We start from the raw sequence: 25,453 nt of genomic DNA, 5'->3' as shown, positions 1-25,453 counted from the left end.
ACAAAGAATAATTTCTCATTCAAAGTACAGCATTATAACACGTAAAATTAAAATAGAATACCTGTAGGTTTAATTCAAAGCAGTAAATATGCCATTAGTGGCTTCAAGCTGCATATGCTTCATAGATGAGAAACTTCTGTGTGTTCACAATCATCAGACAAAACACTTTTCTGAAGCCTGCTTTCACATCACTAGCTGTGCTGTTATACAGCTATAATGCCAAAATTATGAAGAAAATCTTACCTCCTTTAATTCCTATAATGGTACCTCGAAGACCAACTGGAACGGAAAAGTTCTCTCTTACATTGACAACACGGTCAAACAGCTTATACTCTGCATCACGATCTGGAACAACCCCATTCTGTTGTTCTAATGGCTGACAATGACCAAAAGACTGTGTTAATGTTTGCAAAAAAAAAAAAATAGGGATTATAATCAAAATGCATTTACAACAATATCTGAAACACACTATAAAGTGAACTTTCATGTGCGTGCGTGTAAGTTTAAGAATAGAATTTTTTCCTCTTTAGACACAAAGCATTTTTTTTTTCTTGCCGCTGTCACTTACTGCTGCTGCCTGAGAAACAGCAGTGCCATACATGACCCAAGGCAGACCAATGGGATCAATTTAGATAAAATAAAGCCACCAGGTACAACCTGCCTGTGTCAGTAACATGGCTATCTCTGAAATACCAAGCAAGATGAGCAATTGGTTCTATGTCAAGAACTGAACAAAAATCAAAACAGGCAAGAAAAGACTAACAGGAAGTACATTTTATTTTGCCTTCCTTGTACAGTCAATAGTAACTGTAGAAGCATGAACGACAGGAAGGTAGAAAAGAACTAAAAGTCAATGTAATACATGACGGAGTCTTTAGTAGAAATTCGTTCTTTTTAGAGACAGACAATGTTATCAAACTGATTTTCCAGAAGGCATCATAAAATTTCTTCTTCCATCAATACTGTCATAAAATTCCCCTCTCTGAAAGTTGTTACGCTTAGGTAAAATAAATACCATTTGGACATATTAACTTCAAGAAAAAAAAACTTCTCATGTCACTTACTCTGTACAGTAAATGGGGTTTCACAGTTACTCGCACCTTCTTGTTGCTCTTTCTCTGCTAAAGGAAAGAAACAAAAAGTTATTACAAACTACTGTAGGAACCAACAGTGGATTTCAGGTACAAGAAAACACCTGAAAAGATTATAGAATCATAGAATAGTTAGGGTTGGAAAGGACCTTAAGATCATCTAGTTCCAACCACCCTGCAATGGGCAGGGACACCTTCCACTAAACCATGCCACCTAAGGCTCTGTCCAACCTGGCCTTGAACACCTCCAGGGATGGAGCATTCACAACTTCCCTGGGCAACTCATTCCAGTGCCTCACCCCAAAGAATTCTTGGAGAATTCTATGGAGAATTCTCCTGTTTCTTTTAGATAAAGGTATACAGCTTTGTGAAGTCTTTAGGATGACTAAGACCAGTTTTCAAAACGTGGGATTTCTTACCAAAGCGTTTGCTTTGTTTGGCTAATTTGAGAATTCACACTGATTTTATTAACATGTCCTTGCAAGTAATTTCAAAGAAATAAGCCCACTGTTTCATGTGGCTTTGCCTTTAGCTTTTGCTTTAGTAATTTTCTTGTCCCTTTTTTTGATCTATGGCTTTCAGAACACAATTTTCTGATTTTATAATTTTCTTCAGACCAAATAGAAACTGCAAGGGAAAACCAGCTGACACTGCACGTAGAAAAAGCACTTCAATAGTTCAGAATCTATATACTGACACGTTCACTTTCTAAAAACCACAGTTTAGAGAACAGAGTATGGCCTAATGCTGCTGGGTTGCCTGGAAAAGAGTCAATTAAAAGGATTAAAAATGAGCTCTTCTGAATTTCAAGGACAATTCGCATTAAAAATTCAGGTCTTACACTACATTCTGTATTCTTTTTCTTTGGAATAAGAGGTAATCTTCAATCATCTTATTCTAATTCAAGAACCCGCAAAGTAACAAGCAGTTGTTTTTTGGTTCACCCCTGCTCACAATGATACCAAGCTGCATACCTTGCATTTCTCTATTTCTTCTTCAATTTTCTCAACAATGGCTGCATCCAAAATTTGCAAGTCACAAGATGCGCGAGACAAAGCAGACACAGGATGTGCCTTTAACCAGGCAACAATTTCTTGAACTTTCTCAGCTCTAAATAAAAAAGACATAAATTAAAACTTTTAACTGTATAAACAAAGCATTTTACCACGTTACTTGATTTAATCATCAGGTATTATGATATAGGCGCAATGCTTATATACATTCATAATGTAACAGAATTTAAGAGTTCTGCATGAGTTTACAATAAGGGTTAAAACAGAAAAATTTAAATGAATCACGCAATACTGATTCTTTACTGTTAGGGTGGTGAGGCACTGGAATGGGTTGCCCAGGGAAGTTGTGAATGCTCCATCCCTGGCAGCGTTCAAGACTAGGTTGGATGAAGCCTTGGGTGGCATGGTTTAGTGTGAGGTGTCCCTGCCCATGGCAGGGTGGTTGGAACTAGATGATCTTAAGGTCCTTTCCAACCCTAACTATTCTATGATTCTATGATTCTAAAATTATAACCTGAAGTTTTGCCAAGAAAAAAGAAGTATTCAGTAAATTATGCTTGCATCCCATCAACTAACCATGACCAGCTGTGATTAAAGGTTCTGTGACTAGCTGTGTCTCAGAACACAGCAAGAAAGAACTTCAGGGCATGCCTCTACTAAAATGGCACACAAACCGGAGATTAGTATCCCATAGTGGTATATGCACCTGGCAAGAGTTCTGCATCATGCAGACCTACCATCTCAAGCCTGTGAATAGAGCTAATACTAAAAGCCTTTTTAATGTTTCTGTACTGTGTCTGGAATCAAGGTTGCTCTTTGTCTCCCATGAAACTGATTGAATGCATACTTAAAATCTACAAAGCACTTTAAATTCTGAACATGTTATTTTTCAAATTTGAAGTGATCTTAAACAATTGAAATAATTATTGCTTTCTTCCAAAAATGATCTTTTGGTGATTTTAGTGATTATTCCTAACTATGCTTATTGAGGGTTACTTTAAAAGCAAGAATCATGAAGTAGCCACTGGAAATTAGTTTTCTCACTTACCAGACTTGAGATAGGAGTCTGACAGCAACTTGAACTCCACAACTACAACGTACAACATTCTGACTTTTTTTTTTTTTCAGAGTCATCACTGAACTCGTGTTGCTCAAGGAATAGCAAGGCTACAGTTACATAACAGCCACTATTTGATTACCATCAACTTCATAATGTTATCAGTCTTTATTCTACTTATTCTAGGGGTGGGGGGAAACAGCAGAAAGAAGGCTTACCCATTCTCATCCTCTCCAGGCCAAATGTCATCTTCATAGAAGATATCTTCCTGGCTGTTCTTGGCTATATAATTAAACAGTTCAGGAACCCTAAAAAATGAAAGAAAGGAAAATAAATTTAGTTTCACATCAGCATATAGCACAAAAAAGCCTAATCAAAACAAACTTTGATGAACTTCAAAATTTGTGGAGGCCAGACAGATTATTTCTTACTTTAGTGTCATACTGCACGTTTGTCAAGGGTAACCTGCTGACAGAATTACTCTATCCCAAAATATGCTTCACCCTGGAGGAAGAGACTGTTGGAAGGAAAACACTGGGACGAAAAAATCAAAAAGAAATCAAAAAAACCCATGCCATCTCCAAAAGCAAACTCACTGGCTCTCAGAAGATGTGTGTACAGAGGACAGAATCCGAAGACTGATCCAAAGGTGGATAATTTGGATGAAGTTTGTATCCAATATTTACCTTTCTAAATACTCAGCAAGTAGTTGTTCTACTGCAGAAGAATACGTCCATTCATTTCCAACTTTCTTAGTATAGCCAGGAACTTCTTCATTCTTCTTATTGAACTTCAGGTTTAGTCCTACATTTGCTTTTTGTTCTCCATGAGGGCTGGAAGTAAAAAAGTTTATTAACTTCCAGTAATAAAAATGTGTGTGTATACATTAGAAAACACAAACATACATCCTCCGCCTTAAACCATAATAAAATTAAAATTAATTTCATTGTATTGTTTACTTGTTAGCATTGTGTCAGCTGTAAATGTTACAGGACACACGCTGTGCTATGGTAACTTTCCACACGCATGTCCATATCTTACTGCAAAGGAAGGTAGGGAATAATTAACCCATCTTCCTTAATAGAGACCTGATCAACACAATCTACCTGGCATTTACCAAAACGTAGATGGATGCCCCTGAACAAATTTGGGGAACAAATTTACACATTAAATCAAACAAGATGCTCATGCATCAACCACTTCCTTAGTGAGTTGTCACAGGAAACCACAACTCTGACATTCATAAAATTATAGGGATTGCTTCCCTTTTATATACATATATAATGTATGTATACGCATATATGTGTGTGTGTGTGTATATATAAAAAGCAGTTTAAGTACAATGAAATTAGTTCCCAATTCCACTTTTTATTCTCAGTATGGCAAATTAATTTCAAGCTCTTGCTTTAATTATGCAAATAGCTAACCACGTAAGTCAAGTTACATCTTTCACAATACTAAAGCCTACAGAACAACTCTCCAGTAAACAAAAATTAGGAAGTTTATGATAGGAGACAAAAACACTGCATACAAATTTAGTTCACAAAAAAATCTATTTTAAAGGAAGCTTCACATCACGAAACTGTTATATGCTTGGTAAGCACAACACTTAAACATATCAGAAATTAGGTAAAGTTGTATTAGAATTCAGAAGCTTTTCTACAGTCAAAATTCACAAATATAACTTACTTTTTCTTTGATCCTCTTCCAATAAAGATACTCCCTGTAAATCTGGAGACAAGATATCCACTTACTCCAAGACGGCTGGCCAAAACATATGCAGGATTGTATTTCACAGAATATTTCTTTAAAACAAACAAACAAAAAATATTGGCAATTCCCAAAGGATAATGATTTTTATACAAAGGGCGAATGAACGATATGGAAGCAACCCTTAAAGACATTTACCATTGCAAAATATATTTGGCTGACTGTTTAAACTTCCACTAGAAAACCAGAAGTACTTACATGCTGGTTCTGTATTAAAGGATCAAGCTGGGGTTCACACGGAATATTGAAGATGACACGAATTCTACCTTCTGTGATCACGTCACGAGAATCTTGAACCTTGGAGAGAAATACAACACATCAAAAATGTTACTTAAAACCAGCAGTCTGGATACTTCGTCAATAATTTTGCAGCAGTCATCACAGAGATACTTTTGGATTCATCATCTTGCCTTCATCTGTGCAGTGCTTCCTCATAGAGGCAACCTAAATTAAAGGAATCAATGACTAAAACTGGTCCAAAATGGAACTTTGTGCATTGCAAATTATCCCAAATAATTACTAAAAATAATCACGTATTCAAGCTGTGCTACCTTTTTCCTTCTATGTGAGCAACAGTGATAGAGAAAGCAGAACTCCCTCCTTCTCTGACTAAGCCATGAGAGAATCTTTGATTTGAAATTTTAGCTAGCAAGAGACCACTACTACCACAGAACATATTTTTATTATTTTAGGCTTGTGAATAACAAAGTCTAGGGGGGAAAAAAAAAATAAAATTGGAAAAAGAAATTATTGGAACTAACTTCTCCCATGCAGCCATAGTAAGGAGAGCCCAGCATAAAGGCTATACTTCCAGGAGGAAATAAGTCATCCAAAGTTTTGATGTTTGAAAAATGAGAGTCAAAGGCTTTGATATCCTACACAAAAAGACAAAATTGATAATGTTAAGTATCATCAGATTACAGTAGAATAATTAAGAAGTTCATCTAAATACACACTTATTCTAAAATATCTGAATCTGAAATAATTCAAAGGCAAAGAAGTTAATACTACAAATGCCGTTATACAAGCAACTAGAGTAGCATAGTTGAGCATCACTAACTGTACTTCATTCAAAATACCATCAGTAAAAACATGACAAAAGGTATTCTTCCAGTAAAATCTCTAAACTGCAAATTTTGTCCCAAATTCCCAAATTTCATGATCAAATACTTGCCTAAGCATGTTATGCTTTTTAATACAATAAATTGTATTAACTTGTTTACTTTTGTCCATTGTTTTGTTTTAAAGGAACATATACTCTTTCCTCTGCTTACTCTAAATGGAATAAGGTGCTATGTGCACCTTCTGTATTTACCTTGACAACAGTTTGGTAAACAAAAGGAAGAACTTGTTTTGACCACTGCTTCTCCAAATAAACTTCTCCATTTTGTTTTAGCTGATATCTATTACCAGTGAGTAGCTGAGCATATACAACTATGGATGTTTCATGGATAATTATTCCTTTTCTTCTCTGATAGCTGAATACAAAGCAGAACATTACAATGAATTACAATGAATTACAATGAACATACAAATGATTACAATAAACAGAACTGAACAAAGACAACAGAATTGCCTGAAATATAATAAACAACAAAATTATTCCAACAGTTTGCTTCCCATTTTAGAAAAATGCCCAAAATAAACAGCTTAACCAACTGCTTATACATGGCAGTTGCACAACCACCACTACACAGCCAAGTGTGTTAATTTAAATGCATTTGTACCTTTACAGTGGGAAGTGTTGGGGTAATTCAGGCAGTTAACTCAAATGACAGCTAATAAAATGGCAAGTTTCTGTAACTCAGTTGTGTTCCACTGGGCACCCACACTCTAAAAAAGCAAGAGCTATATTCAAATTTAACAATGCTAAGCTGTTGAAGTTGTAACTAGGTATTGTATGACTCTATTCTATATACGGTCTACCACTGAAGATTACTAAGACCAGAAGAGAAAATTGACTGGGAGAGTAAACACTGAAACTCATTCATTTGAGAATTCTTTTGTAACAGCATCTAACTTTAAATACCTAGAGACTAACTCCATATATTCTGAAACTTCAGCATAAACTGTTTTGTCAGTTTGGTGTTCTTGTGTTTGTGGTGTTTTTTGGTGGTTTTTTTGTTAATTTGTTTGTTTTGGTTTGGTGGCTTTTTGGTTTTGGTGTTGTTTTTGTTCGGTTTTTTTTTTTTTAAATTGCAGTAGCTCTTCTCTGCTACTTATGTCTGTAATACATCAAATAAAGCATCTCTAAGTTATGAAATTCAAAGTTACACTTGATTTGCAAAGTTACTTACTGCTCTGAAATGCCTTGAATGTCTTTGAACCAGGTGCTCTGCTCCTTATCTCCAATGTACGCAACTTTAGTTGGGGGCACTGCATTTCCCATGTAAAGCTTCTCTGTGCCGTGTGGTTCTTCCAAATAAAACCTTGAAAATATTATGACAAGTATGAATTTAACCAGGTGAGATTAATCTAGACATGACCAGTTGTGAGCAAAACTTAGAATACTTAGAAATCATTTGTTAAGGACAAGAAAACTTGCAGTGCTCTTTTCTCAACTCCTTACAACAGACCACACGGCATATTTTTTATAAAACAATACCAGTGCCTATGCTGAAAAAAAGAACGTGTAGAAATGTTCTCTTTTACATTAATTCTGTGTGGATTTCTGTACATGCATTTTCCTTCTGTCGTGGTTTAAGCCCAGGCCGTAAATTAGAACCACGCAGTCTACTTCCCCCACTCCTGGAGGGACAGGGAAGAGAATCGAAAGAATGCAACTCCCACAGGTTGAGATAAGAACAGTTTAGGAACTAAAGTATAACACAAATCACTATTGCTACCAATAATACTAATAATAATAATTATAAGAGAACTAACAAGGAAAGAGAATACAGCACCTCACCACCCGTCGATCGATACCGATACCTCGCCCCCCACCCAGCAGTGTTCTAGCCCTTCCAGGTAACTCTCAGTTACCTCCTGGGCATGACGCGCTATGGTATGGAATACCTCTTTGGTTAGTTTGGGTCAGGTGTCCTGTCCCTGCTTCCTCCCGGCTTCCCCTCCCTCCCTGGCAGAGCATGAGACTCACAAAGTCCTTGGTTAGACTAAACATTCTGACCAGCAACTGAAAACATCGGTTTTATCAGTACTGTCCCAGGCCAAAAGTGAAAAACACAACGCTGCACCAGCAACTAGAAGGAGAAAAAATGACTGCTACTGCTAAACCAGGACACCTCAAAGTTAAGAAAGATCTCTCCCAAACTTCAACGTCAATAGCAAAATACTGAAGGACTAGACTTCTACAGAGATAACCAAACCTCAGAACAATGTTAAACAAAGGTTCTTCCACCAAGCAACCTTTGATAACATCTGGACTAACTTACTGTTAGCAAGTATTGCAATAAAACCAAAACTCTTCTTGTACAGCCTAAGAAGTTATTTTGAATAAAATAATAAAGATGACAAATAACAATCTATGAGATGTCTCTTACTTAGTCTCTCCATCTGACACAGCAACAACTCTGGCTTCTTCAAGGTGTGGCCAGTTAACGAAAACACGTTTTCCAAGTACAGAACTGGCAACATTTTCTACTACCTGAAAAAAATCCAAAGAACCAGAAGTTATTAATTGTTTAACATACTAAAAGATTTCTGTTAAAGTATTTTCACAGTGTTTTTTCAATAAAAGCCACCCTAGTTAAAGAACAGGTTTTCTTTCAAAATAAAAAGCTCATTTTAGCCTATTAAATTATATTTTGATACATATAACACAATCTCTTAGTAGAAATGGAAAATCATATTTCATTTCTTAGGACAAAGTATCATATTCCAATCGTGGCTCTTTACATGTAGCATATGTTAGCTGTAAGACCTGGATTGATTTATATTTCTGGTATAGACTCACTATGTACTTTTTTTGTTAAATCACAGAGAACTATTTGTGTCTGTGGGACACAATGATCAAACTGACAACTTGAAATTAGTGGAATATTTTTTATTGTAGATTTTACTTTCGTATTTCACTGAAATAAAGAAACAGCACTTATGTCCTGAATTTAACCAGCATCTGTAATTTTAGTCTCACATTATGTCATTTTTTTCAATGAGTTTCTACTATTTTTAATGCATTGTTTTGGCTTATTTAATTATCTCCAAGCATCTATATTCACTCTCCCTAACTCTCTCCTGTAAAATCCTATCTTGTCATCTTTCTCCTCTCTTCTTTCCTGGTTTTATTTATCTCTGAAACTGTTTTCTTTTCCCAGATTTCCAATTTTTTTTTTTGTTTTGTTGTGGGGATTTTTGTGCCGATTTTTTTGTTTGCTTGTTTTTTGGTTTTGTTTTGTTAGGAGCTGACTGCTTACCTGTTCTTTTGAGTTCCCATTAGCTATGATTTCTAGCATCATGTTCTCTCCATGGCTGCTTTGCTGAAACACCTGTACACCACTTTTTCTAAGATAGAACTGTGCAAAAACAAAACAGCACATAAAACTGACTGGAACTCTTACAAAGCTGTCTATTAAATACAATGGAAAACATGAGAAGAGAGAAATTTTTACCTTATGCTTAATGTGCTTTAAAGTAGGAAATCCACAAAAATATAATGCACTCTTGTTGATTTTAGTTATCTTATTGTGGGTTATTTCTACGTGCCAAGCATCCAAAGGTATTGTTTTATACCTAAAAAACAAGTCGCGCAATGTTTGTTCAAACAGATTGACCTTTGGCTCTAGAAACTCTCATTACTCATTCAAACACTCATTAACTGACCAATGCTTTGACTTTTCTGTAGGGTGCCAACTAACTTAAGTCACTTGGAATCTCTACAAAGCATTGTGCTATTGCTGGAAAGACACTACTCATTAAGAAAAAGACAAAACATAAAGCCACAGTATGTCCCAATCTCGCCATCTTAATTCACTGTTATTGTCAAATTCTTAACTGAAATGGTTCCATATGGTATCATTCATTTTCACAACTATTAATTCCCCACTGAATGTAATCCTGCAACAGGCATTCCTCCTCTGTTATGCTTTAAGTTTGACTACTATCAAGGTTAGGTTTCCATTTAGTCTTAAAACCTTAGCCTGTGTCATATAAAGCTGGCTACTTTCCATGCAAGAAAGGTGAAACACACAGTTGTGTTCAACCCTGCACCGGACACAAATGCTTTCATTTTTTTTACAAATGCTCTGGAATTAGCATGCTGATAAATTGTCACTATTATCAAGTAGTTGTACCAGTTTTTCATCCTCTGTGTCATACAAAGTTTAGTAATTCTCTTAAGAGTGTTCTTGCTGACTTAGCATTGGTTCGTCTGTTAGGCAAAGTACGTTTGAAGGGACAAACCCTTTTACCAAACAATTTAATTCTAAACACTTTTACTGTGCCATCCACAACAAGTAACATAAAATTCAACATTTTACTTTTTTTCAGTGTATATAGTGGCATATACAAGCTTTGGTTAAAATGCTAATAAAAGTATTCTACCTATTTTTAGTCTACTCTAAACCAGTTATGCCAGTTTTACCTTGTATGACATCTTTCTATTGCAGGGAATTTCTCAGGCCATGGTGACATGTACTGAAACTCTACATCTTTGTCATACCAGTACATTAAGCAAGCACTGTGAGTATTTCTTCGTTTCTCCTCTTCTTTTAGGCACTTATTACAGGATTCCATGGCCAGCAGCAGTCGTTTCTAAATTTTAGATAAATTAGCATATGTGAAACTGGTAACAAAAGTTATCTTGGAAACATCTACTGTAGGTAAGTGGATACCTGCACTTTTTTGGCTAATATGCTAAGTTTCTAATTGTGGCCTCACCTTTCCTTGTGTCCCAGCTCTGTAATAAAATTAGAACAATTCCAATGGAATGGCTTTGGAAAATACAGATTACCTTATTTGCAAGTATGATTTCCAAAGGCTAGCAATATTTTGCCTTTTAAAAAGATTTTAAATGTTATAATAAAATTCTACAAAATAACTGTTGAAAAATTCTCAAAAACTTACGTGTCATTCAAGTAGTAACTGTTGCCTTTTGTAAGAAGACTAAGTCATACCAACTTTTCACTGCACACTATGGAAACAATTGATAGGCACATGCCACCACCTGTATATACTCTTAACATCTAATCTGCACTTTCATTTTCATCCACTCTTTGATGTGCTCAAATTTAATCTGATAAAAGATATTACAACAACATATATAATATTATTATCCTATCTACAAAATGAAAACCTTGTATTTTATTCCTCTCCTTTTTACCGTTTGATTTGTATTTAATGTCTTCTACCCATTTAATGGTGTTCATGTGAAGAGATTTTCTGCAAAAAGTCTGGGGTTTATTTCCTCTCCAAGTGTTTCTTTTATTTTTTTTCCTCTTATTTTTCTTGTTATGTATTTATAGATATAATTATTTTTCCCCTCAAAGGAAATGAAACTAAATATTTGAATAGCTGACTAAAAACAAACAACAAAAACTCCACAGCCTTTACTTAAGACTTCTGCCACTTGAAGCTAACTTTGCTTGTGGTAACTTACTACCCAGCCAGCAAACATTTATATTTTTCTGTGGTCTTATCAAGTTTTAATTTAAACCTCCATTTAATTGTATGTCTAACTGTTGATTAATTAAAAAGTTTAGCACTTTGTCACAAAGCTTTTATAGAGAGTAGGCATTGAAAGAACTTACCTCATCAATAAATGGGATTAATACTACAGCTTCCCATTCTTGCTGTTTTCCATTTAGGTCAGTTTTAAAGTCTGGTGGATAATATTCTATAATAGGAGAGTCTTGACTAATCATCAAATGCTAGGAAAATACAATATTGAAATTAAATAGTACCAGAGACAAATTAGCAATAGGGCTAGGAAGAGATAAAGGAAGGCTGGTATTGAAACCAATTCCAGGCTGAACAGGAATTTAACATTCATCATTTAAATATCCTAGTCTGAAATTGCTTAGCAAATGCAAAACTTTCTATTTATTACTAACTCTACAATATACTTAAGAATAGTAAGAAGTATTTCACCTTACACCTAAATTTGGAGGTAGAACGTAATTAAGAGGACATACAAAAATATCCAGCAAAGAGCTACTTCAGAATAAAACAGACAAACAGTAAACAATAGATAAATGCAATTTAATTCTAAATCCCACCTGGTAGCATTTAGGTAGCAAATCTTTGCTAGCTGCTGGAAGCACAGCAAGAAGCTGTTCAAATGGCATGAAAGGTTTTCCTAGTTCAAATTTCATTTTGAGTTCGCCTATGTTGCGAATATCTGACAGATAAGGTGCATAATGATAAGGATAATACCTGCAGGGGAAAAAATCTCTTAAGTTACTCAGTTTTAGCACAGCAATGTTCAATGATCACAAACAGAACTGCATTAAATGTTCCAAGCATACACGGTGAAACAATTTCTCATTTGACAATTTTTCTTACCAGCTCCATGACTGAACTCCATGGTAATAATAATGCAAAATCCATTGTATTGCCTGGACATAACATTCAGCTTGATCAGCCAAGAAGTCACTTAAAAGGAAAAAGAAAGATACTTACTACTATTCCTCATTGTCATTAGTATATAAAAATTACTTAGAACCCTGTACATAGGAATGAAGACAGAGCATTTGGGGAACCTAATAAGACCATAGTTCTCCAGACTGATAGAACATTAATTGAATTTTTCTCTCTGGTCCTCACATACTTGCTACAGGAAACTTGGCTTGCAGCTCTTATTGCATTAGCCAAAAGAGCCACCAATGCAGTACACTGCCATGTGTTCTGTGCTTTCAACATGGATGAAAATACTGTCTTGTATTAGACATATGTAAAGACTTTGGTGTTTAAAAACAGAAAAAGAAAAAAAGGAAAAAAAAAAACAAGGAAAAAACCCACAATAAACCATACACTTACTCAGAAACTACTTCTACACCCATTTTAGTCATGTAGTAAGTTCTTTTGTATTGCCTAAATTCAGTTTCAAACAGATCATCATCTTCTGGTTCATCTTCCACTACAGCTGAAAAGCAGTCATGACAAGAAAAGAATGAACATTCACTTCTTTACTACAGTAAGGTTGAAGACTTTCAGTTTTGACTTCCTTGCACTGAAGTACCATGAAACAATCAATCAAAATCTTGCAGAGCAAGTCTGGAACTTCCTTTATTCTTTAAAGACCTGCAACCCGTTTTGTAGCCCAATTACAGAACAGAGAAAAAAATATAAGCTTTCAGAAAATAACACATTAAAACACATTTTAAAATTTAGCCTTTTTCCTGCAACATCTTTTATCATGGAGTAGTATTTATACATTTTTTACATTAAATTTCATAACATGAACAAAAGACATTTCCTACAAGTGGAATGAGCTTAAACACAATTCACACAACCAACAACCCCAAAGCCATATAAAAAATCTATTCATTTATCCCCACTTGTATAACAATTTACCTAAGCATACAATTATCAAAGACATAATGCTGGAGTTTTGCTCATTCTTTCCCTTAATTCATCAGAAAAATACTGATCAGGGAAGAAGCACTTCAAAAGCTTTAGCCCCATTCCCTCTCACCGTAAGCCACTGATGTGCAGTTCCATTTACCAAGAGCTGACTACATTAATTCTTCCATTTAGATTAAGGTCATTTCTGACATACAATTCTTACAGATCTTCAAAGTCTATACACAAATTAAAAAAGTTCTCTTTTGTAATATGTATATTGAAAAATTACTTGCACTTACTTTTAGGGGTCACTTCACCTTCATTTTTTTCTAAAGCCGCCAAACATATGGAGTTTTCCTGAGCCTATTAAATTAATATTTGAGATAAAGTAAAAAGACAGAATAAAATGCACAAACCTCATTTACAACCATATAATCTGCAACTCAGAATGTTATAATCAAGATGTTTAAACATTATTTAGTATAAACCCCACTACATTTTCTTCTCCTGTAGTTGCCTAGGGAAAATTATTTTATCTGACAAAAGGACAGACCACACAAAGGAGAAGGCTCAAATAAAATCTCAACTACCTTTATAAAATATCTAAAGTTTTGTTTTCCAAAATACTACTGTTTCCAGAACTGTGTAGTACATATTTAAGGATTTTTACCTACATCATGCATTGTGCTACAGCACCAGTATGCAGCCAAATTTTTCATGAGTAAATTTTTAAGAGCTCAATGACTGTTGTGGGAAGTAGGGACACAAGAAATCTTGTTTTAGAGTGTCAAACAAGCCACACATTCACTTCACTCTCACACTGTCTTTTGCATACAGCACTGAGTAGCTTTCAATAAGCAGACTCTTCCCCTGTACCTAAGATACACAAGCTCCTGACTGTTACTGCCATTCAAAGGATGTCAAGATAGCCAATACTATACAACTGCTCCAAACTTCTCAGGTAAATAAGAAAACAACCACAAAAAAGACACCTTATTAAAGGAACAGCTAGTATCTTATTCTTACAAACCACAAACTTCACTAAAGAACAAGATAATGATATACAGTGTGTCATGGTTTAAGTCCAGCTAGCAAGTCAGAACCACCTAGCCGCTCACACACTCCCCCCTCCTTCCTCCCTGCTCCCAGAGGGATGGGTAGGAGAATTGAAAGAATGTAACTCCCACAGGTTGAGATAAGAACAGTCCAGTAACTAAGGGATAACACAAACCCACAACTGCTACCACCAATAATAATAATGATGATAAGGGATGCTTTTTGTTAATAGCTGAGACGTGGGTTGGTACACGTGAGGAGCTGGATAAATCAGATAGATCATCTCTCAATTGTTCGAACTCCTGAGAGAGTTTTTCCACAGCTGAGATGACGGAAAGGGTGAGATTGTCTTCAAACTCTCAGAGTTGATGGATCATTTCAGCCACTGTTGGTGGTGCTATGTCATTCTAGGTTATTGCTGCCAATGAGTGGGCATATGATGACGGTGCATTTCATGTAAATTTCTGCCACATGGGTCATGCACATTCAACTTCATTTGGATCTATGGGTCCTTTCCCGGCATCCAGCCTGCAACAGATCATCTCTACAATGGCTGATTCCCTCAGAGACTGGATGGCTTTCTCTAGAGTAGTCCACTTGGCTGAACGACTCATAACATCGTCCTTGTTTGGAAACCTTTCTTTCACAGCTGCCAAGAGCCGCCTCCAAAGGCTGAGGGACTTTCTCTTTTGCAATTGCTTTGTCAATTCCCCCTTCCCTAGCAAGTGATCCCAGCTGCTTGGTTTCTCTACCTTCTAGTTTGTGACCATCGGCCCCACTGTCCCAGCATCGGAGCAATCAAGTGATGATGTGCTCCCCTGGTTGACGGGTAAAATCTCTTTGCATATTCTGTAGCTCGGTTGAGGTCTGGGGTCGAGAAGTCACCTTTACTTCTTCTTCTTCCTCTGATTCACGTAATAACAACTCCTAGTCAAATGTTGTGGGTGGTGAGTACATTGTTTCTTCATCTTGCTTCATCTTTCTCGCCTCTTTTTTGCTTTTCCCCTTGCGTACAGGGGCAACTGATACTGGCACGAATTGGTCCTCCGGCTTAGCTGCAGTAATTATCACTGTGGTTGGAGTGGCTGCAGTATCTATTGTTGGGGTTTGGGTAGCTGCTGTACTTGTCACTGGGGCTGGTGTAGCTGCTGTGCTTGGAGATGGAGTAACTGCACTGCCTGTTGCAGTCGGAGATTGAGTAGCTACTGTACTTGTCGCTGGGGCTGGTGTAGCTGCTGTACTTGGAACTGGAGGAGCTGCGTTATCTGTTGCAGTCGGAGTTTGAGTAGCTGCTGTACTTGTCACTAGGGTTTGTATAGCTGCTGTATTTAGAGTTGGAGTAGCTGCGCTGTCTGTTGCTTTGCCATCGGATCCAGAGACATTTTTTCCCTTTGAAGGTGCTGGATAGTGTTGAACAGGGCTCTGTAAGCATAGGCCAAGCCCCAGCACGTTGCCATGATTTGTCCCTCTCTGGTATGACCAGGATGACAACACACCTCATTTAAGTGTTCTACTAATTTTTCTGGATTTTGCACTTGTTCACTGGTGAAGTTCCAAAGCACTGGAGGGGCCCACTGGCCTAGACACTTGCCCATACTATCCCACACCCCCTGCCACTCATGGCTGTCCAGCCTCGGGGAAAATCTCTTGGTCATCCTATATCATTGTGTAACCTCAGATAAGACCCAAACCCAACGCTGCTTAACTTTCAAGATCAGATGAAATGGTTGTGGGTAAAACACACTCTGTATGCGTGCCAACGTGGTGAACCCCATTCACAATCAGCAGGCGATCGATCTCAAGGGTACCCAAAGGCCATTCAAAACCCTCCGAACTCTCAAATGATGCTGTAAACAGTCTGGTGTGGAGGCTGGGAAGGTAGGGGAACGTCTCCCTCACGGGTTGACCATCCGAGGAGGGGGAAAAAAGATGTGTAATTGCTAAACACTTCCATTATATACCTCCCAAAGTACAGAGGTGGTGACCACACTGGGAATGCAAGCCAGATCAGTTTCATGATCAATGATTCTATTGTAATACAAGTCATTACCATAAAATACAATGAAACAAGAACCTTAGTCCAAGACCCCTAGCTGATAAACACTAACACAGCAAATACTGTCTGTAAGTGAGGTACGACATGCTGGAACTCCGAGATCAAGAGCAACAACTTTGAGAGCCAATAAATCAGCATTGTGACAAGTGACTATTAAACCGAAACAATAAATGCTTATCACAAATACGATTATACACACTCTGGTCAGATTTGTAGTTATCTCAACCCTTCGTGCCCCACGTTGGGCACCAAAAAGATCTGCTGTGGTTAAAGCCCAGCCGGCAACCCAGAACCATGCAACCGCTCGCTCACTCCACCCCTTCCGACCCCTGCTCCCAGAAGGATGAGGAGGAGAATTGAAAGAATGTAACTCCCATGGGCTGAGATAAGAACAGTCCAGTAACTAAGGGATAACACAACTCCACTACTGCTACCACCAATAATAATAATGATAAGGGAAATAACAAGGGAAGAAAATACAACCGCTCACCACCCACCGACTGATACCCAGCCCAACCCAAGCAGTGGTCTAACCCTTCTGGGTAATTGCCCCCAGTTTATATACTGGGCATGATGTGCTGTGGTATGGAATACCTCTTTGGTTAGCTTGGGTCAGGTATCCTGCCTCTGCTTCCTCCCAGCTTTCCCTCCTCCCTGGCAGAGCATGAGACTCAGAAAGTCCTTGGTCAGACTAAACACTACTGAGCAACAACTAAAAACATCAGTGTTACCAGCACTGTTCCCAGGCTGAAAGTCCAAAACACAGCACTGCACCAGCTACTAAGAAGGAGAAAAACCACCGCTACTGCTTAACCCAGGACACAGTGACAGATTAGTCTTGAAGGGATTTCCTGCTGCTACTCTACACTCTGCTGAAGGCATATATTGAAAGACAGCCAACAGAGGTGATGGTGAGGAACATGACAGTGGGGCAGAGTCAAGGTACAGAGAAACGTGCTGTTCCTCATTAACTAGTTATAGCTAGAATTGAAAGTTTAATCTGAGATAGTTCACTCCAATGAAATTCCTATTTATCTATTCATTGTCAAATAGTTTGCCAATACCAACACATGCATGAATGATCTATCAGTGTATCTGAAATATATAAAATTGACAACAGACTATGCAATGGAAAGTAAAATTACAAAGCATAGCAAGTTTGACCATAACTCACCCAAAAGTAAGTTTTGCTGAAGTTGAGAAGAGATAAATTGACATAAAGCATTAAGTTATGGGCTTAGAAGATTTCAAAAATCCTAAGAACCTGACCTTGATTTAACCATTTCATCACTCACAACCAGCAATGCATACAGGTAGCTCCTCAGATGTTACATTTTACTGTCATTTCTGATCTCAGAAAAAGCTCAACACAGAGGCTTATGACATTTAATTTGTTTAAAATCAAGTTACTGATTTACAATAAGTAACATTCATAGTTCCAAAATTGCACATGCAGAATACTAACCTTTTGTTTCTTTTGTTTAATTTTTCTGGCTTCCTCTGCTGCAATACCAGCTGCCTCGTTGAGGTATTTATTGCCTACTTTACTTTCAAACCATTTTAGGTCTACAAAGACTTCACTGAAGTGTTCACGATCAAACTGTACAGGAAGATTAAAGTAAGTTTAGAAATATTTGAGGGATGTCAAATTTAGAGTGCTAAATTAACAACGTCTCCATAGTACATGCATTAGGTTACACCTGGAGGCATTGGTACATAAACAGTTTGGCCTAGAGCTATAATTAAACCAATAGATTAGTAGTAAAAAAAATTTTTTCTTAGTGATACATAACATACACCTAAGCCGTATTTTTTTCTTCCAGTAAGGCAGCATTGTGTAATAAAAGTAGATAGATTAACTTCCACATTTCACTATTAACTCTAGAAGAAGTAAAACATATATAACGTTTGGGTGCCACACACCCAACACTTTCATACTTCCACCCAAGAATCAGAAGACAGGGCTGAAACAGCAAAAGCAGATAGATGAATTTCCTCCTTCCAAGTTCAGCAGAAGGCCAAGACCTTTCCATTTCTACCTGACCTATACCTTTACTCATCTCTAGGATGAATTACTGCAGTGGCACGACTGGACCCCATCATTTAAATGATAAAACAGTTGACTGAACCACTTGTAAAACTCAATCATTTAACAGTTCATTAGAACTACAGCATGGTGTATTTTAGTGCACCACACTGAGGTTAAATTCAACAGACTATACTGATCTATACAGAGCAATTTTGAAGTTACTCACATCTGACAATCTTGTGAGATATTTCTCAAAGCGTTTTAAATTCAGATGTCCATTCTCATTTATGTAACCTATTGGGAAAATAAAGTATGGGTTTTAAATTAACAATTCTAAAATTTCAATTTAAATGCCCTATAGATAATAGAATGCAATTTTGCTGGCTGTCTAAAAAAAGTGTTAGAAACGCTAAACAATTGAACATGGTTAAAAAGGTCAATAAATATTCAAGCAGAAATGTTAATATTTCTACTTTCCACAACTGTGCAAAGTATTCTTACCTCCCAGTTCTGGCAAGATAGTCATGTATGTTCTATAAAGTAGCGGCAGTGCATCATGATTAATGTGTAAATGAGGTAGATGAGGAATAAAATCATTTCCTACAAGGAAACCCATTAAGATCCAATCATCTATTATCCTTTCAATATCATATTCAAAGGAAATCTTGTCCTGGGGTGGGGGAAGAAAACAAACAAACAACCAACCAACAAAACACAGCAGCATAATTTTTATTATCATGTTCGCATAAAAAGACCTCACACATTTTTTCAGTCACAGCTCCATTAAAACTTACTTTTACAGGTGAAAATTCATAATCAATATATTCTCTCATAAGCGATAAGTGCAGTAAATGAAACGTGGTTTCCTCTGGGGCACATGCTCTGTAAATTATTCAAAACATTAAGTTAAATTATTTATAAACACACTTTCAATATGAATATTTAATATATCCAATGTTACCTAAAAACAAGTAATCTTACTGGGATTAAATCTTTGCAGAAGAAATATATAAACATTTGTCTGAATCTGTTTTAGGATTCATCTGGTTAAATAAAATTTTGCAGAACCTTCTAAACAAATGTGACTGCACTGCATGGAAAACATCTAGCTTAGAGAAAGCAGGGCAGCTTTGTCAAGTTCCATGTTTCATTAATTATTTCCCAAGTAATTATCACACTCTCCAAAAAGGGACAGCCTAACCTAACTTTGCACCAAAGCAAATAAATTTTAAGGTATTTCAGAACTAGTCTGAGTACATACAGAGTAGAGAGATTCATGTTTAAATTTGCTGGTTACTTTTGCAATCATTTGAAATGTTTCTTGTAAGAAAAGAATATGCTCAAATTAAAGACGCTACATATGTATTATCTGGTGGCTTCAACACAGCACCAAAAAAATTACTAACCTACTGTTTATGGCATAGACTAGTCAATATATATTCTGCCTTCTTTTCCTCTTCACTAGAATTACTTAATATGTACTCCAACATTAGGCCAGAATCAGTTAATACCTACACCAAAAGATAAGTGAGCTCAAAACTGATGTATTTTTAATTTCAAAAAGGACTATTTCACCTTGTAGATACTATAACCAGCTGGGACCACCTCCAATGACAAACCAACAGAAATACCTGTCTATTCACACATACAAAGCAGATTTTGGCCAAAATCCTCTGAGGAAGATGGGTGTGATATACAAGCTTAGATGAAGATTACTAAAATGAACTCTAAACTACAGACAGGTTTGGGCCCAATTCTATCACTTTTAAAATATAATTTTCATATTGGTATTCAAGAACATTGCCAAATCCAGGTTGGTGTTTTAAGACTCTAGAGATATTCTGCCCCTTAGTCTTCATTCTCTAGACCTGAAAATCCTGAAAACACAAGTAATTTCTCCCAGTAAAGAAGTTGCTGACAGATATTAATTTCCATGTATTTTTAGCATTTTTCAGATTTCCAATTGAAAGTATTCATAAAAGTGACAATATTGACAGAAGCCAATTCCTGTAACTTCCAGAAGTAAATTCCTGTAATGAGCAATATTATCCACAAATTTCAACAGGAGCCAAACCTGGAACAATGCTTGGGGCAGGAGGCAGAGGGGAAGACAACTTCCCTTTGATTTCATACTTTAATTAAGCCCCATTCCTCAAAAAGTTGTCACACTTTTATATGATTTTTATAAAAAAGAGGAAACTGACATTTTTCTTTGATTACACTTAAGGTCTTTTAAAAACATTACAATGTTACACGCCAACACTGCCAACACAATGAATATTGGTGAAAAGTTGACTGCAGAAGACTGAATACTTATTTCTGATGTGCATCATCTTGTCCTTCACAAAAAATACATTCTTATCAGCAAAAATCAGGCATTTATCTAAACATTTGTATGTCTTATCCAAAACCTTTTTCTATATGTATCAAAAAAGTATGTTTCTGCCTCTCCCACCTTCTCCCTTTATCCACCAAATATAGGTTTATGGTCCTTCAAAGAAGGGACCTAAGTCACAGCAGCAGTTATAAAGCAGTTATAACTCCACGTACATGATCAGTTCTGGAACAAATCATCTTGTTCTGACTGATGATAGCACACAAGTTAGTTCAAACAGGCAAATCCAGAATAAAAACATTCAGGCAACCACTTTAAGAGAGTTTATTTTAGTAACTGTTCAAGTAATTTATTTATATGCACAAAACCTCAAAGATATAAATACATTTTAAAAAGTTAATATCTGCATGAGACAATTAAAGAAACAGTGTTAGTATAGCCTGGGCTGCTCCATTCATAATATGAAGAAAGAAGCGTAACACACCAAAGCTCTATGGATTTTTAATGAGCTGTCCTGACAGCACACACTTTCCCATGTAAACTCATTCAAGTGCATGATTCAACAAGTTGATTTCATGGATTTTTAGTAACAAAGACTTAATTTAGTATGCAAACAATAAAAAAAACCCCAAAACCAACAAACCAAACAACTGGTTTAGTCACCCAGTATATTTTAGATTTAAATTCATCATATATAAGAGTCAAGTTAGATCAATTTACCTTTGAGATTTTTTACCACCAAATCTGACTTCTTCTCTTAGGAGTGCAAAGTGTGCCTCATGACTTGTTAATCCCAGCATAATCTATTATAAGAAAGATCTTTATTATTTTTAACTGTTATCCAAGATTTGAGCAGCATAAAGCAATTTTGCTGCTCTGTTTAACTACAAATTCAAAAGTTTTCAAGAGTACAAAGTTACGCTCTTGTTTAATAACATTCATTTTAGAACCCTGTGCACTTAGGAAAACATCAAATATACTTTATAAACTTCTGTTGTTTGTATTATTTTATTTGCACATACCAAGTCAGCATCTAAGCCATAGAGACAGTGTCTTGTGTTTGGGTCGTGATGGGGCTTTGCTTTTTCTGATCTGATGAACTCCATAATTTTATGCTCACCTTCCCCTGGAGTCTGTACAAAAACCCCCCCACAACAACAATTCATCAGTAAGTATTTTTCTATAAAATAAACATCTATTTAAAATAAAATACTAACAAAATACAGTGACCTCATGGCCTGATAAGTAAACTGTTACTCCTTGCCAGGATTTGTCTGTGGAAATCTTCGTATTTACAAAGTACTTAAGATGCTCATGCAATCTGGCCATGAATTCAGTTCCTGAAAACAAAAATCAAAGTTACACACAAAATTTTTCACTAGTCATTCAAAACTGTATTTACATATCAAAATTACTAATGAAAACACACAACCCAAACAAAACACACCAAAACAAGAAAAACACCAAATAAAAACCACCTAAACCAAAACAACCTTCCCCCCAAAAAAAACCAAAACAACCCCAAAAAAAAAAACCAAAAAACCCCCCCCAAAATGTAAAAATTCTGCACGGGATGAAGGGAACAGCTGGTTTTTTTTTTTTTCCTAAGATGATTCATCTTTTCCATCGCAGTCTAAAAAAATTTTTAGAGTAAGACAGTATTCCAGTCCTATTAGAAGTTATTTAAACTGTTCTCAACTTGAGCCTGTATCAATTTTGTCCTCCAATTAAAAAAAAAAAAAGCCTTAGTTTAGGGAAATAGATGCAAAACCATAAATCTAAACATTTAAATTTAAATACTTGACAAATATTCTTACCTGGTGTAATACAGTTGGAGTCAAATCTGGCTTCTGTTGGAAGAGTTTCTCCCTTTTCTAATGCCTTTTTTATTTTGTCCTCTGCCTCTTTTGCTGATCTAAAACAACACAAGGTTGGAAAAGTGGAGTAGAGAAAGATTCATCTTATTCAAACATTAATATCTGAAAGTACAGCTTTACTGACAAAATACGTATAGTTGATTTTTTTAAAGAGTGTTTAGGAAAAGGAAAGAGAGAAATTTGACTCCTGGATAGAGTCTGACCTTGTTTCCCACACAACTGTAAGGCTTATAACCAACTTTTTTTCCCTAGCAATGATGATAATCTGTCACTACTCAGATACAGTTAATATTTAGATTACCAAAATGATTATTCAATGGCTGAGCACAGTAAAAGCAAATTAATGTGGAAACAGTAGGAACACTCAGGACCTAAGTATCTGAAAACACTGTATCAGAACAATAGTTGTAGAGTTAATACTATAGTTAAGAATATTGTTAAACAAAGCAGCAAGTTTGGAATATCACAAGAGTAGAAGAGGTGAACTAACAAGTTATCATCACTAGTAATGGAGAAATAAGCAAATATCCTAGCCTTTCTTGGTCAAGGATTTCATAAACACTTTTAAACCAGAAAAAGAAAAGCCACCAATATCGTAGATTCTTGTCCTTCTCTCACTTCCACTCTAATTTTCTACTTAGAAGGCTTTCTTAATCTCTTCTTCTTCTCAACTTCCTTTTTTCCCTTTAAAAAACCCAAACCCAAACCCCACAAAAAACTCTGCAGCTTGAAAATATTTTCTCCTGTCCTCTCCCCTCAGTCTTCTTCTCACTTTTCACTCACCATCCCTGTACTGTCTGATCACTGGCTTGTTTTCCTTATAGCAGTCTTCAAAGAAGCTTCCACATCTCCCAAAAAATTAATATAAACCTTAACAATGTCCAATCTACTTGCAGCTCTGCATCTCAGCTAGCTTGCTAACTGGTATCAAAAGGAAATCAGAGTTTCATTAGAAACTTAATTTCTTCTATGACTGTCAAAGAACATGGCATTTTATAGTAACCAAAGCAGCATGTCTAGCATTAGCATTCAAAGATACCAAAGACCCTCAACAGGTTATGAATCCATCGGAGATATATTTCACAGAAAATTTAATAAAAAAAAAGCTTCCCCCCAGTCCCGCATACACAGAGAAAAATTTAAGTAGTAAGCAAACTTTCCTTTCTGGAATCCTGGTTTTAAGTATTACCATTTTACAGGTAGTTACCCTCATTTAACTAAAAATTAAAGCTACCATCAAAGGACAAGCACTCAAGGTCTCCTACTTTACTTTTCATGGCATACAGTTTAGTTTTTTTTTTTTTTAAGCATTTACTCTCTTCAAGACACAGTCAGAACAAATATTCTCACCTAAAACGTCTCCCACGCTGCTGATTCATTTTTGCTCTTGGAGCTACTCCATCAACTGCCATAAAGAAAACCTTCCTTGGTTTAATGATGCGAAACAGTACTTCCAAATAGTGAAAAATGTCAGCAAAAATCTTATCTTCTGAGATTCTAAAGTGAACATCATCATCATTTGGATGTGAACACTGATGTATAATGCCGTTCATATCCAGGTATAAGTTGTCAAATTCTGGAATCTACAAAAGCCAGAGTTAGTACCTACTTGGTGACAGCTGAAGCAATGTAATCACTGCTCAAGGTGTAGCCAAGAGTAATGAAGCTTGGAAACAAGCTGAGGTGGGAAGCACTGGAACCTACTGTACACCAATGGGCTGAGAATATCTTGACTGGTTTGAAATCTGATACTAGTATTTTCCCAGGGATGCAAGTCAGCTGAACACATGTACACAAGCAACACATAGAGCAGAAACACTGCTAAAGGTATGAAGCAAGAAGGTGGCTATTTATCTTTTTTTGTTACCAAAATCCACCCAACATGCACAACTGCTATTTGCAATAAACGAATCTATTCCTTAATCCACCAATGTGACTAGACATAAAAATCCTCCTGTCATTTCAAGTTGAAAAAGGCACTGCTAACTTTTCATTATTTACTCTTGACTTATCTTCATATAATTTTGAAAGGCATTTGTTGGACTTCTAAAACATCCAGATGCAAGAGAAAAACCTGTTTCAGAAAGCAGATGAAGAGAAGAAACAACAGGCAGGATTGAGAAGGACCTTGAGTCACTTTCAATAACTAGTCTTCTGTTGTGCATAATGATCTTTACTGCAGTCAAATTTAGTATCCAAACTGCTCTCAACATGCTCAAACACCGTATCAGCCACACAGGCACCACTTTCAGATAAGAAGAGAGTGGAGCATTGCACAGGCAACATTCTAAAGAGATGAAAATTAAAGCTTTTATATGCAACATATATATGGAAAACAGATAAACTTTAAAGAAGTATGGCTACAATATGATTTAAAAATCATTATGTGTTTTACATAGGTATTGCCTCTTATTCTGGGTATTTTTTTTCTGTAATAGCAAACAAAAAACCTAATCTAGATGCTGGTTTCTGTCAGTCTGTATATCCAAGTGGTCTGGCAGAGAAAAGGAAGAATGGGGTTACACAGAATCAACTAGGTCGGAAAAGACCTTTAAGATTATCAAATCCAACCATTACTCCAAGATTGCCAAGTCTACCACTGAGGACCTCATCTACAGGGTTTTTGAACACTTCCAAGGACAGTGATTCTGCCACCGCCCTGGGCAGCCTGTTCCAATGTCTGACCACTTTTTTTGCGAAGAATTTTTT

General features: G+C 36.3%; 1 protein-coding gene across 15 annotated transcripts in view; it reads right to left on the bottom strand.

Annotated features, from left to right (window-relative positions):
- The window catches only part of XRN1 (5'-3' exoribonuclease 1), a 43,177-nt gene that overhangs the window by 15,974 nt on the left and 1,750 nt on the right, over positions 1-25,453 (bottom strand). For 7 of the 15 annotated variants that reach the window (XR_013957281.1, XR_013957282.1, XM_080622314.1 and 4 more), the window contains 28 exons: positions 24,095-24,327; positions 22,685-22,782; positions 22,098-22,207; positions 21,890-22,000; positions 21,588-21,670; positions 19,327-19,414; positions 19,034-19,202; positions 18,759-18,826; positions 17,969-18,103; positions 13,691-13,754; positions 12,864-12,969; positions 12,390-12,479; positions 12,104-12,260; positions 11,636-11,755; positions 10,471-10,640; positions 9,500-9,620; positions 9,305-9,403; positions 8,432-8,535; positions 7,229-7,360; positions 6,247-6,409; positions 5,693-5,806; positions 5,130-5,228; positions 4,851-4,966; positions 3,848-3,994; positions 3,380-3,469; positions 2,066-2,201; positions 1,065-1,121; positions 244-394 (listed from right to left, as the gene is read on the bottom strand). Coding sequence is in view for 13 of the 15 variants with exons in the window: in XM_080622314.1 (XP_080478440.1) it covers positions 244-394; positions 1,065-1,121; positions 2,066-2,201; positions 3,380-3,469; positions 3,848-3,994; positions 4,851-4,966; positions 5,130-5,228; positions 5,693-5,806; positions 6,247-6,409; positions 7,229-7,360; positions 8,432-8,535; positions 9,305-9,403; positions 9,500-9,620; positions 10,471-10,640; positions 11,636-11,755; positions 12,104-12,260; positions 12,390-12,479; positions 12,864-12,969; positions 13,691-13,754; positions 17,969-18,103; positions 18,759-18,826; positions 19,034-19,202; positions 19,327-19,414; positions 21,588-21,670; positions 21,890-22,000; positions 22,098-22,207; positions 22,685-22,782; positions 24,095-24,327 (3,331 nt within the window). In the remaining 2 variants the exon portion in view is untranslated. Of the gene's footprint in view, positions 1-243; positions 395-1,064; positions 1,122-2,065; positions 2,202-3,379; positions 3,470-3,847; positions 3,995-4,850; positions 4,967-5,129; positions 5,229-5,692; positions 5,807-6,246; positions 6,410-7,228; positions 7,361-8,431; positions 8,536-9,304; positions 9,404-9,499; positions 9,621-10,470; positions 10,641-11,635; positions 11,756-12,103; positions 12,261-12,389; positions 12,480-12,863; positions 12,970-13,690; positions 13,755-17,968; positions 18,104-18,758; positions 18,827-19,033; positions 19,203-19,326; positions 19,415-21,587; positions 21,671-21,889; positions 22,001-22,084; positions 22,208-22,684; positions 22,783-24,094; positions 24,328-25,453 lie in introns of those variants that run through there. The other 8 variants (XM_080622323.1, XM_080622315.1, XM_080622322.1 and 5 more) reach the window with 7 other exon arrangements.

This window comes from Psittacula echo, assembly GCF_963264785.1.
Source record: "Psittacula echo genome assembly, chromosome: 7".
Taxonomy (NCBI): Eukaryota; Metazoa; Chordata; class Aves; order Psittaciformes; family Psittacidae; genus Psittacula; species Psittacula echo.
The sequence above is the reverse complement of the archived record's forward strand: the minus strand, read 5'-3'. Positions and strand labels throughout refer to the sequence as shown.